At 41.1% G+C, this 16,148-nt stretch overlaps 1 protein-coding gene across 1 annotated transcript; it reads right to left on the bottom strand.

Annotated features, from left to right (window-relative positions):
- Positions 1-6,753: 6,753 nt before the first annotated feature.
- LOC116374619 (zinc finger protein 8-like) lies at positions 6,754-9,500 on the bottom strand. Its single transcript, XM_031828205.1, has 3 exons — positions 8,989-9,500; positions 8,464-8,594; positions 6,754-8,269 (listed from the first exon to the last, which is right to left on the bottom strand). Exons 1-3 carry the CDS (start codon positions 9,269-9,271, stop codon positions 7,175-7,177), a joined length of 1,509 nt encoding a protein of 502 aa, XP_031684065.1. The 5' UTR covers positions 9,272-9,500; the 3' UTR covers positions 6,754-7,174.
- Positions 9,501-16,148: the final 6,648 nt, after the last annotated feature.

The following is a 16,148-nucleotide window of genomic DNA, read 5'->3' on the forward strand; positions in this document are numbered from 1 at the left end:
TCATTGAGACTCTTTAGTATACATCACATCTGATTTCACCCTATTCTGCATAAACAGAACTTTATAACCACAATATACACTTGCTAAATATACCCACACACTAACAAATACTTACTGTAACACGTCAAAATAGTTTAGTCATGTTTGTCTGACTTTTAACTTATCGTAGCTGACTTATTTTTACCCACAACATTATATTTATGTCCACCATGATGGGTTTAACAATGATTAAGTCATTCTGTAACTACAGTATAAGACTCAAATGTAGTGGGGATGGGTAAACACTCTGGGGCCGTACTTGCACAAATTTGAAAAAGGTTCAGATTTATTTTTTTTGTCACTGATCTACAGTGGAATTATGTTTTTACAAATTAATTTTAAAAAGAAAAGCTGAAATATCTTGAATCAGTAAGTATTCAACCCCTTTGTTATCGCAAGTAACAGTTCAGGAGTACAAATTTGCTTAACACCTCACATAATAAGTTGCATGGACTCACTGTGTGCAATAATTGTGTTTATCATGATTTTTTTGCATGACTACCTCAACTCTGTACCCCACACAGGTCCCACAAGGTCCCTCAGTTGAGCAGTGCGTTTCAAACACAGATTCGACAACAAAGACCAGAGAAATTTTCCAATTCATCACAAAGGCCACCTATTGGTAGATTAAATGAAAAAAGCAGACATTGAATATCCCTTTCAAAATGGTGAAGTTATTATATAATTACACTTTGGATGGTGCATCAATACACTCAGTCACTACAAAGATACAGGCATCCTTCCTAACTCAGTTGCCGGAGTGGAAGGAAACTGCTCAGGGATTTCACCATGAGGCCAATGGTGACTTTAAACCAGTTACAGAGTGTAATGCCTGTGATAGGAGCAAACTAAGCATGGTCAACAACATTGCAGTTACTCCACAATACTTACCTAATTGACCAAGTGAAAAGGAGGAATCCTGTACAGAATAAGGCACTACAGTAATACTGCAAAAGTGGTGGCAAAGCAATTCACTTTTTGTCCTGAATACAAAGTGTTATGTTTGGGGCAAATCCAATAGAAAACATCACTCTCCATATTTTCAAGCATAGTGGTGGCTGCATCATGTTATGGGTTTGCTTATAATCGTTAAGGACTGGGGGAATTTTTCAGCATATAAAAAGAAACAGAATAGAGCTAAGCACAGGTAAAATCGTAGAGGAAAACCTGGTTCAGTCTACTCCCCACCAGACACTGGGAGATTAATTTACTTTTCAGCTGTGCAATAACTTAAAACTTAAATCTACACTAGAGTTGCTTTTTTTTCATTTAACCAATATTTAACAAAAAAAAAGTCAGTTAAGAACAAATTCTTATTTACAATGATGGCCTACCCCGGGCCATCATTCTCGTCAGAGATCGCATTTATTTTGTGAAGTTGCAAAATATGACAATTTCATTCAGGACAGGAGAATCATTGTTTCAGTTTATAATAAAACATGTTTTGGTTACTTACTTTTTCCAAAACTTGTTTCTATAACTTTCCAGCAAGTCAAGCTACTTAGCTAGCTAGCTAGAAGCTATTCTTTATTGTATCTAGTGACCTTCAACCCTAATAATTATCACAGCAAAGACGGGAGGCAACAGTCAAAGTATGATTGGCTTAACAGCCAACGCATATTTAAAACAAATATATATATACTACTAAAATAGTACTCACTTATAGGAATGGGTAAATGTTTACAATTTGCTAGCTATCCCATAAACCCATCTTCGAAAACCCCATATTCTGGCCAGACGAAAGAAGATTGCACAGTTTTGAAAAATTCAAACGGAGCCTTCACTTGCAGGGGAACGTTGCGATTCTGTGAATGACATCCAACGCAAGGTAATGGGGTGCTTGTGAATGAGGCATAATGCCTCGCTCACTCATGTTATTATTGTACTGTACATTTTACATAGTCTTCACAATCCACGAGGCGCATCACATCAAAAAGAATCACACATTAGCAACTTCTTCGGTGGTTTACTATTTTCCCTTTTGTACTATTTTCATATCATTACAACACTGTATGTACATAATATGACATTTGACATGTCTTTTGGAACCTCTGTGAATAATGTTTACTGTTAATTTGTATTGTTTATTTCACTTTTGTTTATTATCTACTTCACTTTCTTTGGCAATGTTAACATATGTTTCCCATGCCAATAAAGCCCTTGTATTGGCATTTAAATTGAATTGAGTTGCAGCAGTGCGGATTGCCTCCCAATGAAATTAATAGACTTCTGCCTGAAAGCATACAGTTAGACGCAACCGGTGTGTACACTTGGGTGATGCTACTCAAGAGCAGCCACAAAGGTCAGAATAGTTTATCACACTTCAGTTGCCACTTCTACTAGCCAACGCAGTCCTTTCTCCTCTTTTCCCCTCAAGCCAACTAACTGATTTGAATAATCAAAATGATCAGATTATGATTTTAAAAAAATATGAATAAAAAGAAAACAGGAAGTCAATTGAAACAATTCCATTACAAAAAAACCACAACAACTTATGATTATAAATATAAAACAATTGTACATAAGGGATCAACCTCTGGCTGCTATTACGGCACCATGGCGACAAAAATCTCCCATGGCTGAAGCAAACATTGCCACTCACTTACTCAGCCACACAAGTCACACACTCAAAGTTGGTGTACGTCACTGTGCGTCACTGTGTATATCAAATCAAATCAAATCAAATTTATTTATATAGCCCTTCGTACATCAGCTGATATCTCAAAGTGCTGTACAGAAACCCAGCCTAAAACCCCAAACAGCAAGCAATGCAGGTGGAGAAGCACGGTGGCTAGGAAAAACTCCCTAGAAAGGCCAATACCTAGGAAGAAACCTAGAGAGGAACCAGGCTATGTGGGGTGGCCAGTCCTCTTCTGGCTGTGCCGGGTGGAGATTATAACAGAACATGGTCAAGATGTTCAATGTTCATAAATGACCAGCATGGTCGAATAATAATAAGGCAGAACAGTTGAAACTAGAGCAGCAGCACAGTCAGGTGGAAGTTGAAACTGGAGCAGCAGCACGGCCAGGTAGACTGGGGACAGCAAGGAGTCATCATGTCAGGTAGTCCTGGGGCATGGTCCTAGGGCTCAGGTCAGTTGAAACTGGAACAGCAGCATGGCCAATGCAACAACAACCAAAACATGCTTAAGTCACGTCCCTCTTAACTGTCTCTCAACAGAGCTCACAACACAAGTTTACCTGGGTTATTCTGATGAAACTGGCACCAGTCAAAAGTTTGGACACACCTACTCATTCCAGGGTTTTCTTTATTTTTTACTATTTTCTACATTGTATAATAACAGTGAAGACATCAAAACGATGAAATAACACATGGAATAATGTAATAACCAAAAAAGTTGTTAAACAAATCAAAATACATTTTATATTTGAGATTCTTCATAGTGGCCACCCTTTGCCTTGATGACAGCTTTGTGGGGAAATGGCTCATTTATTGTGTTTGGTTTCATCATTTTAAGAACGAAAATGGAATATAAACTAATTTCTCGTTTATGGTTTCAAAATTGTGCGTCGAGTAACAGAAAACAAAATGTATCCCATTTTCTATTTCATTCATACCCAGAAGTACACGTTAGTTATTCAGAGTGCATGTGGGGTTTGTTTACAGTCTGGGTTGATCTGCACTGTCGGCAGCACACAGAAAGGATTAGACCTTTGTGTAACAGGAAGTTAAAAATAGTAATGTTAGCTAAGATGCTGAATTTACCATGAAATTAGCATGCCAATAGAACGAAATCAACAACTGAAATTGGCTTGCACTAGGTGGCTAGTTAGCTAATGTTAATGCTTGCAAGCTAGTAAGCTGGCTAACGTCTGGCTATAGTCATGTTAGCTAGAAGTAGCTAGTGGAAGTAAGTTAGTCCCTCAACCTGCTTAAATGAAGCTGCCCAGTCAGAGGTACTTGATGCAGAAAGGTGGCATTTCTCCATTACATTCTGTAGCTAACTTAGTTAGATCTTCTGGCTGACTAATGCTGGTGCTTATTGGCTGAGGAATAATGAACTGAAGTTACTGTAAATCGTTACATATCTGGCACTTTGCATAGCTATTGCTTACACATTCAATACAACAATATCCAGTTAAACTACAGTCAATGCTAATACTTTGTTTGTATGGGCGGTGTGTGGATTCAGAATGTGCCTGCAGGAGAAGGGCACAGTATGGCATCTCAGCAGATCATCATGAACTTCATCCATAGTTTGCCTCTGGATTGGTGGCCACATCAGGCTATTGACTTGCTACCTATTTGTTAGACTGTGTCCCTTTCACAGAATTTGAATGTCACGTGCTCTCTCTATTTCTCTCCAGGATACATTAAGGGAAGTTGCTTTGCTGTTGGCACCAATCCCACGCTGCCAAACAACATCAACTACTTCACCTTATCTTAAACTTTTCTAACTCTTGTTCAAGTGCTCTTTGATTAAATCGGATTGATTAGATGTTTAATTTGCAAGTGTGTTTTTTTATTGAAAGTTGCGGGTTGGCTCTTGATTGGAGTTAAACGTTTCAAAGGATAACTTGAGCATTTTCCAGTTAGTTTTGGCTCAGAGTAAAACACCTCAATCCCTGTCCTAATTTCAACAAATTCAACAAACCGTTACATGGTGTAATAGCTGATACATTGGTCTATCAAAATCTACATTTCAAATGGTGTTAATATTAAGTCGAATATTTGCTTGTTTAGTCGCAAACTCTAATTAAGCAAACTTATAGAATTTTAGCTACCAGGAAATGGTGAAGCGGTTTCTGCATAGTGCATCTTTAAGACAACGTTTATCAAAACCTGGGCCTGTAGCCACAAAGAGTCTCAGAGTAGAAGTGCTCATCGAGAGGATCAGGCCCCCATCATAGAATTATTCATTATGATCTAAAAGGCTAAACTGATCATAGATCATCACTCCTACTCTGAGATGCTTTGTGGATATGGGCCCTTACCTAATACACTACATGACCACTACATGGTTGTTGAACATCTCTTTCCAAAATCATGGGCATTAATACGGAGTTTGCTGAAATAACAACTTGCGTCCATTCAGTCACAAGAGCATGACTGAATGGAAGCATTTCGCTACACCCACAATAACATCTGCTAAACGTGTGTATGTGACAAATAACATTTTGACTGATGTTGGACGATTAGGCCTGGCTCGCAGTCGGCATTCCAATTGATCCCAAAGGTGTTCAATAGGGTTAAGGTCAGGGCTCTGTGCAGGCCAGTCATGTTCTTCCACACCGAACTCAACAAACCATTTCTGTATGGACCTCGCTTTGTGCACAGGAGCATTGTCATGCTGAAACAGGAAAGGGCCTTCCCTAAACTGTTGCCACAAAGTTGGATGTACAGAATCATCTAGAATGTAATTGTATGCTGTGGCGTTAATATTTCCCTTCACTGGAACTAAGGGGCCTAGCCCGAACCATGAAAAACGGCACCAGACCATTATTCCTTCTCCACCAAACTTTACAGTTGGCATTATGCATTGGGCAGGTAATGTTCTCTTGGCATCCACCAAACCCAGATTTGTCCGTCGGACTGCCAGATGGAGAAGTGTGATTCATCACTCCAGAGAACGCGTTTCCACTGCTCCAGAGTCCAATGGCTTCGAAAATTACACCACTCCAGCTGACGCTTGGCATAGCGCATGGTGATCATAAGCTTGAGTGTGGCTGCTTGGCCACAGAAACCCATTTCATCGAGCTCCTGACGAACAGTTCTTGTGCTGCCAGAGGCAGTTTGTTACTCGGTAGTGAGTGTTGCAACCGAGGACAAACAATTTTTATGCGTTATTCGCTTCAGCAATTGACAGTCCCGTTCTGTGAGTTTGTGGGGCCTACCACTTAGCGGCTGAGCAGTTGTTGCTCCTAGACGTTTCCACTTAACAATAACAGCACTTACAGTTGACCAGGGCAGCTCTAGCAGGGCAGACAATTTTCGAACTGACTTGTTGGAGAGCTTGTTGGAGAACTGTGCCACGTTAAAAGTCATTGAGCTCTTCAGTAAGGCCATTCTACTGCCAATGTTTCTCTATGGAGATTGCATGGCTGTGTGCTCGATTTTATACACCTGTCAGCAACGGGTGTGGCTGATATAGCCGAAGGGGTGTCGACGTACTTTTGTATATATAGTGTAACATGCAGACAATAGTTAACATTGGGCTCACCTCAGTGATATTTTGTGGTCCTATGCTGCTCAGCTGGTTCTTCTGTGGGTTCAGGAGTACGTGAAGTCTGGTTGACCTCCATGACCATGGTCCCCCAGACCCTCCTCACACCCCTACTCCTTTATCAGCAGCACCTCCTATTCCTGGAAGAGAGAGGTGATACAGATTACACTGACGTACACTCCCTCAAGTACGTACACACAGATAATAAACACACTTTCAACATGGAGTGTTTACCCATGCCCACCACATCTGAGTCGTATACTGTAGTTACAGAATGACTTCATTGTTGTTAAACCCATCATGGTGGACACATGATGTTGTGGATAAATATGAGTCAGCTATGATAAGTCAAAAGTCATCAGACAAACCTGACTAAACTATTTTGACGTGTACAGTAGGTGTTTGTTAGTGTGGGTATATTTAGTTAGTGTGGGTATATTTAGTAAGTGTATATTGGTTATAAAGCTCTGTTGTGTGTATGTAGAATAGGGTGAGATCAGATGTGATGTATATTAAAGGGAGTCTCAAATAAGGAGAACAAAATGTTTATTTATTAAACATACACGTTTTAAACCACACATACATCTGCATGAACTTGATAAACTGCATTAATATAAAGTATTGAATGGATGTAATGAAATAGGAATTTGTGAACATCATATAACCTACACAGTACAAATACAATATGTAACAGATTCATTAGGCTTACGGTATATATGCATTATATATCATTATGTCTGGATGCAATATTCTTCCCAGTAAAATTTAGCACTGAAATCTGTTGCCTAATTCTAATTATTCCAAATGCATCTGTGGATCTTTTCTGTTGACAACATTAATCTTTGTCTTTAATGCAGGATTTGATGTCAAAGTCAGAAGCTATCAAGTGGAATGGTTACTTTCTATGTTATAGAGTGGAATGTTTTTTCTGCTGCTGTATCCTCAGGTAGTTACTCTCTGAATGGCCTCTCTCCCGTGTGGACCTTCAGGTGCATCTTCAGATGGTGCTGGTGGGAGAACCGCTTCTCACACTGTTGGCAGCTGTAGGGTTTCTCCCCTGTGTGGACCCTCTGGTGCCTCTTTAGGTTGCCAGCATGGGCAAACCGCATGTGACACTGGGTACAGCTGTAGGGTTTTTCCCCTGTGTGTACCCTCTGGTGGATCTCCACCTTCTGAGGGCAGCTGAAGCCTTTGTTACAGAACATGCAGAGGAACCGCTTCTCTTTACCGCCTGTTTTTGCTCCCCCTCCCCGAGCCTTGGATCTTTGGTCGTTTGAGTTCAATACCTGATCGAATAGGCCTTGTGAATCGGAAGGTGCCATCGACATGGACACTGAGTGTAAAGAGGAATTGGTCGTGACATTTAGATTTGTCTCTAAGTTTTCCCTGTAGTCTAAGAAGTCTCTGCTGTTGCCCTGCGAGTGTCCTTCTCCTAAATGAGTCTCGACTTCATTCCATGTCAGAGGAGCGTCGCCCTCCACTTTCACAGTCACATCATCTAAGGCCAGACCATCCCCTTTCTCATCTAGGCACTCTGTAGAATATACACTACTACTGTACCGGTTCCAGTCTCCTCTCATTGGATTAGTCTGTGTATCTAAGCCCACAGACATGTCACCAGGTATCATCCCTGTCTCGGCAGTGTAAGAACAAGATGGATCATTGCCAGTCTGTAATGAGTTACCTGAGTCCTGATGGGACAGAACCGTCCTCGGGTTACCGTAAAGTAAATACTCTGAGCTGGGAGAAGAACGACAGCCCAGTCCCCCCAGCCCCAGTATCTGTGGGTCAGATCTGGTGTGTAAAATCCTTTGTGTTACAGTTAAAGTGTCTGTCTCTGACTTGAGGCTGGTGTCCTGCGTTCCACTGTCCTCTGTGATGCTGCGTCGGATCCTGGGCGGCACTAGGGTGGTGGAGGGATCCTCTGTGGCTACAGGAGGCACTCCAGCCGCTCCAGTCTGGATGTTTCTGCTGTGTCGTGGGTCCTCGTCTCCTTCAGACCTCTCCAGCTTGACCCCAGGACCTGCAGCCTCTGCATCTGCAGGCTGACAAGGAGGAGGTTATTACCGGTACATGAGTAGGATTAGATAATAATGTCATAGGGAAGTCTCACAAGCTCCCCTATGGCAGATAAATGAGGATGTACATGTAAGCAAGTGAATAGCCGAGGGGAGCCTTTCTGAAATAAACTGGCCACATTTGATGTACTGTAATTTTTATGTAATACTATTACACTAACTTCTATCACAATAACGTTCTGGGTTGAGGTTCCTCTCCCCTCGTCAACAGTGATTGGTTGGTCATCTCTACATGTTTTGTGTCCCGCTTGCTTCACAAAGCTCCTGTAGCCTCCAGTGAGATGTCCTTCACCTGAGAGAGTGATTGGGGGAAAAGAGATGGTTAGGTTAGCCACTGTCAATGATCAACACTATAATGTACACTATTGACCGTTTTGACACTGTCTAGAAATGACAAGGATGTAAGGTAACACTTTGCATAACTTCTTGATATACAATTTATAGATTGATTCACTATGTTCCATGCAGTATATTGTTTTCAATAAGTAAATAATAGGAAATTCCCAAAATAAATGATCTGGTTAGAACATTATATTTTGTCTTTGTGCAAAATAGCCAAGCGATTATTGCATACTAGCCAACAAACTGACCAAGACCCAATTCTGGTTAACCATATGTGGTTAAGACATCTACAATCACAGTGTGGAAAAAGCGACAGGCCCTGCTCTTCGTTCTGAAAAATGTACCTCTTGCCATTCCTCTGTTTCGGTCGAGGATCTTGACACTACTGGGACGACTGGCGAGGACGCGCTCTCGCGTTGTTCTATCTGCGCGCTCCCGTGCAACCTTTGGTTCCAATAGGTGTAGTTTCCTCCGCAATGCCCTGTTTTCTTTCTGGCTTCGAGTCATTTCCAAACGAAACACTGCATAGTCGTCGTCTACGAGTTTACAGATATCTGCCACGGCTGCATTCGCTAGCACCTCCATGATGGAGGCTATTTGAGTGTGAAAAACCACACAGTTAGCCATGTTGGCTAATGTTCACAGCTAGCTAACTGGCGTTAACTATATAACATTTATCAACCAATCCCTGCGAATTAAATACTATAGGGTGTATGTATGTGCTTCTGCAGCTAATTAGTCATATTTTGAGTTCCAGTGTGTTAATAAACGTCCAAATAACAAATAAAAATGCTAACGTGTAAATTGTACTTTGTCGCTGTTCACTTCCGGTTACACTGAAGAGAAAGGGATCTTATTGGTTGGCGTCATAGCTCAAAGGGTGTTAAATGAAAGGTAATGCGCGCTGTTCTTTTAATTACGGTAGTGAACCGAAATATTTAAGACCAACGCCTCACGACATTGGCCATTCGATAGCCAATGGGCTCTCAGGATCCCTTTCACCGCCGCTTTCGAGGAGAATGCTTTTCGCATTCCCGTGTCCATCCAGCTATTACGATTGACTGACAGATAACAAGCTAAATGCCACGCTATATGTGAACTAAGCAAGCTAGCTAACGAATTAGATATGGTTACGAGTAGAATTGCTTATTTTCAGCTACAGAAAGTAGAGCTAAAGTAGCATCATTGAAGTTGGTATGCTGCGTTGCACTTCATGGAATCAATAAAAAGCTGGCGAGTTTGACAGACTACCGCTGGAAGAAAATGAAGACAACGTTACTCAGTATGGTAACGTTAGCTAATTACGATCAGTGGTGGGAAAAAGTATCCAATTGTCATACTTGAGTAAAAGTATAGATACCTTAATCAAGTAAAAGTCACCCAGTAAAATATTACTTGAGTATAAGTCTAAAACTATATGGTTCTAAATATACTTAACTATAAAAAGTGAAAGTATAAATAATTTCAAATTCCTTATATTCAGCAAAGCAGACTGCACCATTTTCTTGTTTTTACATTTTACGAATAGCCAGGGGTACACTCCAACACTTAGACATAATTTACAAATGATGCATTTGTATTTAGTGAGTCTGCCAGATCAGAGGCAGTAGGGATGACCACGTGTTCTCTTGATATGCGCGACAATTTTGCTATCCTGCTAAGCATTCACCATGTAACTAGTACTTTTGGGTGTCAGGGAAAATGTATGGAGTAAAAACGACTTTAGTAGTACTTTAAATTAAAGTATTTTTACTTAAGTACTTTACACCACTGGTTACTATAATGTATCTATCTGGCTATTATCTGTTCATCTGATCCCTTCTAGAATGTCAACAAAATTACAAGATGTCTGTACACTTGTAAGGTAATAGATAATTGACCTTGTGGTAAATGCAAACTCTGAATTATTGTAATGTCTAGCATGGCATGCATTTAAAATGATTGAAGTTATTATATTAATGCCACTTTCAAATGTATGTTTCCATCATTCTAAGATATGGCAATCAGCAGTAGAAACAATAACAATGCGGTTTCCCTGGTACAGTGAAAAGCTGAGAGATGGGCCTGGAGAAATGTAAACACTCAAATTCATAGACAGAGCTATGGATGCAAGGACCGACCATCCACAGTTTTAACCATGTTATGAGGTGATATTTTCTTTGTTTACAAACATTGGCGTTAAACAAGCTTGTATTTTGGGTTCTGATGGGGTGTGACAATTGAACTAAGCTCATGAGGCATTTATAATTTATATTATTCAAGAATCAGTGGATACATATAATTAATTTATAAGTCAAAAAAATGTATGTAGGATCTGCTGATTGCCCCTTTAAAAAGTCTGCACATTGGACAAACTATCTATCAATGCCAATTGGAGACTAGCCCATTGGAAGAAGAGATCAACCACCTCAGGTGTCAACTACCGGTCTCTTCCACCTCAGAAAATGCAGTGCCTTGCCCACACCCAAGGCAGTGACAAGGGAGAGGGAGGCAAAATCCCCAGTCAAGATCCAGGTGGCAAACTGCTGGCAGACCATGCCAGAGAACAAAGAAACAAAGAAAGTAGTTTTATATTTGTCTCTCACCTTCTTCCCTAAAAAAGTCATATTATGTAATAAAACGTAGCCTAAGTTATGATATTGGATAGCCTATTCTTATCAAGTATCTATTTTCATACAATTACTAATTGGCATCAGGAAGGTGCCTGCAATGACTGTATTTATGCTCTGCAGCCACATTCTCTGTGTCTGCATTCATAGGTCATGGATAGGACACACCAGACCTAGAGCCATCTTGGGTGGTGCTCACCCCAGGCTGGCAAACCTGGATAAGGTGTTCTTTGTCCTTGATGTGATGTTCCCCCAAGATGACATTCTGGTGAAATCCACCCTACTGGTACTTTATAATGTTTGCATATCATCAGTCTACCATAATTCTATCTACAGTATAACTGCATAATATCCTACAAAAGAGAATTTGATGGGTAGCCAGGCTGGGACTCCTTGGGGCAGTCAGTCCAACACCTTTGTCCAGGAGTGTCAAACTCAATTCCAGGAGAGCTGCATGTCTACTGGGTTATTACCTTTGAATGTATGTTCAATTAAGACCTAAAAAACCAGGTGAGCGTTCCAAACTAATTTTATTTATTTATTATTTCACCTTTATTTAACCAGGTAGGCAAGTTGAGAACAAGTTCTCATTTAGAATTGGGACCTGGCCAAGATAAAGCAAAGCAGTTCGACACGTACACAACGACACAGAGTTACACATGGAGTAAAACAAACATACAGTCAATAATACAGTAGAAACAAGTCTATATACGATGTGAGCAAATGAGGTGAGATAAGGGAGGTAAAGGCAAAAAAAGGCCATGGTGGCAAAGTAAATACAATATAGCAAGTAAAACACTGGAATGATAGATTTGCAGTGGAAGAATGTGAGAAGTAGAACTAAAAATAATGGGGTGCAAAGGAGCTAAATAAATACAGTAGGGAAAGAGGTAGTTGTTTAGGCTAAATTATAGGTGGGCTATGTACAGGTCCAGTAATCTGTGAGCTGCTCTGACAGCTGGTGCTTAAAGATAGTGAGGGAGATAAGTGTTTCCAGTTTCAGAGATTTTTGTAGTTCGTTCCAGTCATTGGCAGCAGAGAACTGGAAGGAGAGGCGGCCAAAGAAAGAATTGGTTTTGGGGGTGACCAGAGAGATATACCTGCTGGAGCGCGTGCTACAGGTGGGTGATACTATGGTGACCAGTGAGCTGAGATAAGGGGGGACTTTACCTAGCAGGGTCTTGTAGATGACATGGAGCCAGTGGGTTTGGCGATGAGTATGAAGCGAGGGCCAGCCAACGAGAGCGTACAGGTCGCAATGGTGGGTAGTATATGGGGCTTTGGTGACAAAACGGATGGCACTGTGATAGACTGCATCCAATTTGTTGAGTAGGGTATTGGAGGCTATTTTTGTCTATGACATCGCCAAAGTCGAGGATTGGTAGGATGGTCAGTTTTACAAGAGTATGTTTGGCAGCATGAGTGAAGGATGCTAATAAACCGACACTCGCCCCTCCAGGAATTGAGTTTGACACCCCTGCCTTAGTCCTTACATCAATGAAGTCTGAGCATAACAATATATTTGAAATGCCTGAATTCAGAATCAATTGGGCTTCCCCAAAAAAAGATGGTGGCTGGGATAGGTTAATTTGGATTGCAGATTTTCTGGAGAGAAAAAAAGTTATATGGCCCATCTAAACTTTATCTTTACTAACGTCATGCCACTGGCTTTGAGTAAGGTTAGTGTGTCTATGTATGCGGATGACTCAACACTATACACGTCAACTACTACAGCGACTGAAATGACTGCAACACTTAACAAAGAGCTGCAGTTAGTTTCGGAATGGGTGGCAAGGAATAAGTTAGTCCTAAATATTTCCAAAACTAAAAGTGTTGTATTTGGGACAAATCATTCACTAAACCCTAAACCTCAACTACATCTCGTAATGAATAATGTGGACATTGAGCAAGTTGTGGTGACTAAACTGCTTGGAGTTACCCTGGATTGTAAACTGTCATGGTCAAAACATATTGATACAACAGTAGCTAAGATGGGGAGAAGTCTTTCCATAATAACACACAGCTCTGCCTTCTTAACAACACTATCTACAAGGCAGGTCCTGCAGGTCCTGGTTTTGTCGCACCTGGACTACTGTTCAGTCGTGTGGTCAGGTGCCACAAAGAGGGACTTGGGAAAATTGCAGTTGGCTCAAAACAGGGCAGCACGGCTGGCCCTTAAAAGTACACGGAGAGCTAACATTAATGACATGCATGTCAATCTCTCCTGGCTCAAAGAGGAAGAGAGATTGACTTCCTCATTACTTGTTTTTGTAAGAGGTGTTGACAAGCTGAAGGGACCGAGCTGTCTGTTTAAAATACTCGCACACAGCTCAGACACCCATGCATACCCCACAAGACATGCCACCAGAGGTCTCTTCACAATCCCCATGTCCAGAACAGACTATGGGAGGCGCACAGTTCTACATAGAGCCATCACTACAAGGAACTCTATTCCACATCAGGTAACTGATGCAAGCGGTAGAATCAGATTTAAAAAGCAGGTAAAAATACACCTTATGGAATAGCGGGGACTGAAGTAAAACAAACATAGGCACAGACGCATGCATACACACACACACATGATAACATAACCACTATACACACACATACACATGGATTTTGCATTGTAGATATGTGGTAGTGGAGTATGGGCCTGAGGGCACACACTTAGTGTGTTGTGAATTCTGTAATGATTGTATAATTGCCTTAATTTTGCCGGACCCCAGGATCCGATTTTAAGTCCCAATGAGGGCATTTGATTAAGCTGGCACAGGTACCCAGGAAGGCGGAGATTTACCAGGTGAAAAGTGATTGCATTCGTTGTGAAACCTGGCTGCCTCCTGGGCGTGAACAGGGTGACATGGCGAACTCATCTCAAAACAAAGTGACGTATGCTAAGCACGTGGAATAATGATTACAACACATGCAAAGTGTTCGAAACGCATACTTACTTTATCTGCCTTAAACCAGTCAGAAAAGTATTTCTTTATGGAAAATGTATGTTGTATGTTCCTGAACAATGCACCATGCTGCCTTGTTGGCAATATGACCTGGTGGCACAGATTACGGTTTTATTTGAGCAGGGCTTTCGTCTCGCACCGCTTTCGCCCATTCAAATCATGAACCATGTACTGGTGCACGCTGGTTCATCTTAATCAAACTCCCTCATTCATATGCAGAAAGAGTGTCAAACAAGGCATATCCAGATTGGCAGTAAATTAAATACACTTCAACATAGGTTCAGATGCTATTCAATGAGCTAACAAGGATAGTTAGTCTTAAAGTAATTATGACATAAAGAGATCACCTTACTTTAAAACAAAAACAATATACTTTTTTTCTGTAAACCTTATCACATATTGTGGGGATATGCACAAAATAACATTAGATTGGATTGTTAAGCACAAACTGAAGTCCTCTTAAGTATGTCCCACTGTACCATACAAGATACATATCATTGGATGTATCTTCATGTTCTTCTTTCTTTCTTTCTTGCTGCCAACTAGCCTCCTGGCTCAGAACCACTCCTGCCTGACCCAGTCCACTCCTGCTTCTTGCCCCTCACTGTGCTGGGTAACACAGGGTCACAAACCATAACAGGCTGGTAAAGTAAGTGAAAAAAGTTGTCAGTGAGTTTCAAGATAGTAGGTAGCCAGCTATGCAGCCTCAAAGACAAGAATAGACACACAAAAAGGGCATCCCCTTTCTTCTCTAGGCGCCCTTCAGAGAATACCAGAGTATACATCATCTGCACATCTATCACTCTAGTATTAATGCTAAATTGTAATTATTTCACCTCTGTGGCTTATTTATTGCCTTACCTCCCTACTCTTCTACATTTGCACACACTGTACATAGATTTTTCAATTTTTCTTTTCTATTGACTGTACGTTTGTTTATGTGTAATTCTGTGTTGTTTTTGTCACAATGCTTTGCTTTATCTTGGCCAGGTTGCAGTTGTAAATGAGGACTTGTTCTCAACTGGCCTACCTGGTTAAATAAAGGTGATATATATATATATATATATACACATATATATATATAATCTACTGCAAAGATAGCCTGCAGAGTTCTGTCCTACTATCCAGGTCTGTACCCAAACAATTTGAACTTCTACTTTAAAAAATCCACCTCTCTAAAAACAAGTCTCTCACCGTTGCCGCCTGCTATAGACCACCCTCTGCCCCCAGCTGTGCTCTGGACATCATATGTGAACTGATTGCCCCCCATCTATCTTCAGAGTTCGTGCTGCTAGGCGACCTAAACTGGAACATGCTTAACACCCCAGCCATCCTACAATCTAAACTTGATGCCCTCAATCTCACACAAATTATCAATGAACCTACCAGGTACCTCCCCAAAGCCTTAAACACGGGCACCCTCATAGATATCATCCTAACCAACTTCCCCTCTAAATACACCTCTGCTGTCTTCAACCAAGATCTCAGCGATCACTGCCTCATTGCCTGCATCCGTAATGGGTCAGCGGTCAAACGACCTCCACTCATCACTGTAAAACGCTCCCTGAAACACTTCTGCGAGCAGGCCTTTCTAATCGACCTGGCCGGGGTATCCTGGAAGGATATTGATCTCATCCCGTCAGTAGAGGATGCGTGGATATTTTTTTTAAATGCCTTCCTAACCATCTTAAATAAACATGCCCCATTCAAGAAATTTAGAACCAGGAACAGATATAGCCCTTGGTTCTCCCCAGACCTGACTGCCCTTAACCAACACAAAAACATCCTATGGCGTTCTGCATTAGCATCGAACAGCCCCCGTGATATGCAGCTGTTCAGGGAAGCTAGAAACCATTATACACAGGCAGTTAGAAAAGCCAAGGCTAGCTTTTTCAAGCAGAAATTTGCTTCCTGCAACACTAACTCAAAAAAGTT

This window comes from Oncorhynchus kisutch, linkage group LG7, assembly GCF_002021735.2.
Source record: "Oncorhynchus kisutch isolate 150728-3 linkage group LG7, Okis_V2, whole genome shotgun sequence".
NCBI lineage: Eukaryota > Metazoa > Chordata > Actinopteri > Salmoniformes > Salmonidae > Oncorhynchus > Oncorhynchus kisutch.

Coding starts and splice junctions, on each gene's coding strand:
- LOC116374619 (XM_031828205.1), bottom strand. CDS start 9,271: ATGGCTAACTGTGTGGTTTTTCACACTCAAATAGCCTCCATCATGGAG. Junction 8,595..8,988: donor AAACAGAGGAATGGCAAGAG/GTACATTTTTCA, acceptor TCACTCTCTCAG/GTGAAGGACATCTCACTGGA. Junction 8,270..8,463: donor AGAACGTTATTGTGATAGAA/GTTAGTGTAATA, acceptor CCTCCTTGTCAG/CCTGCAGATGCAGAGGCTGC.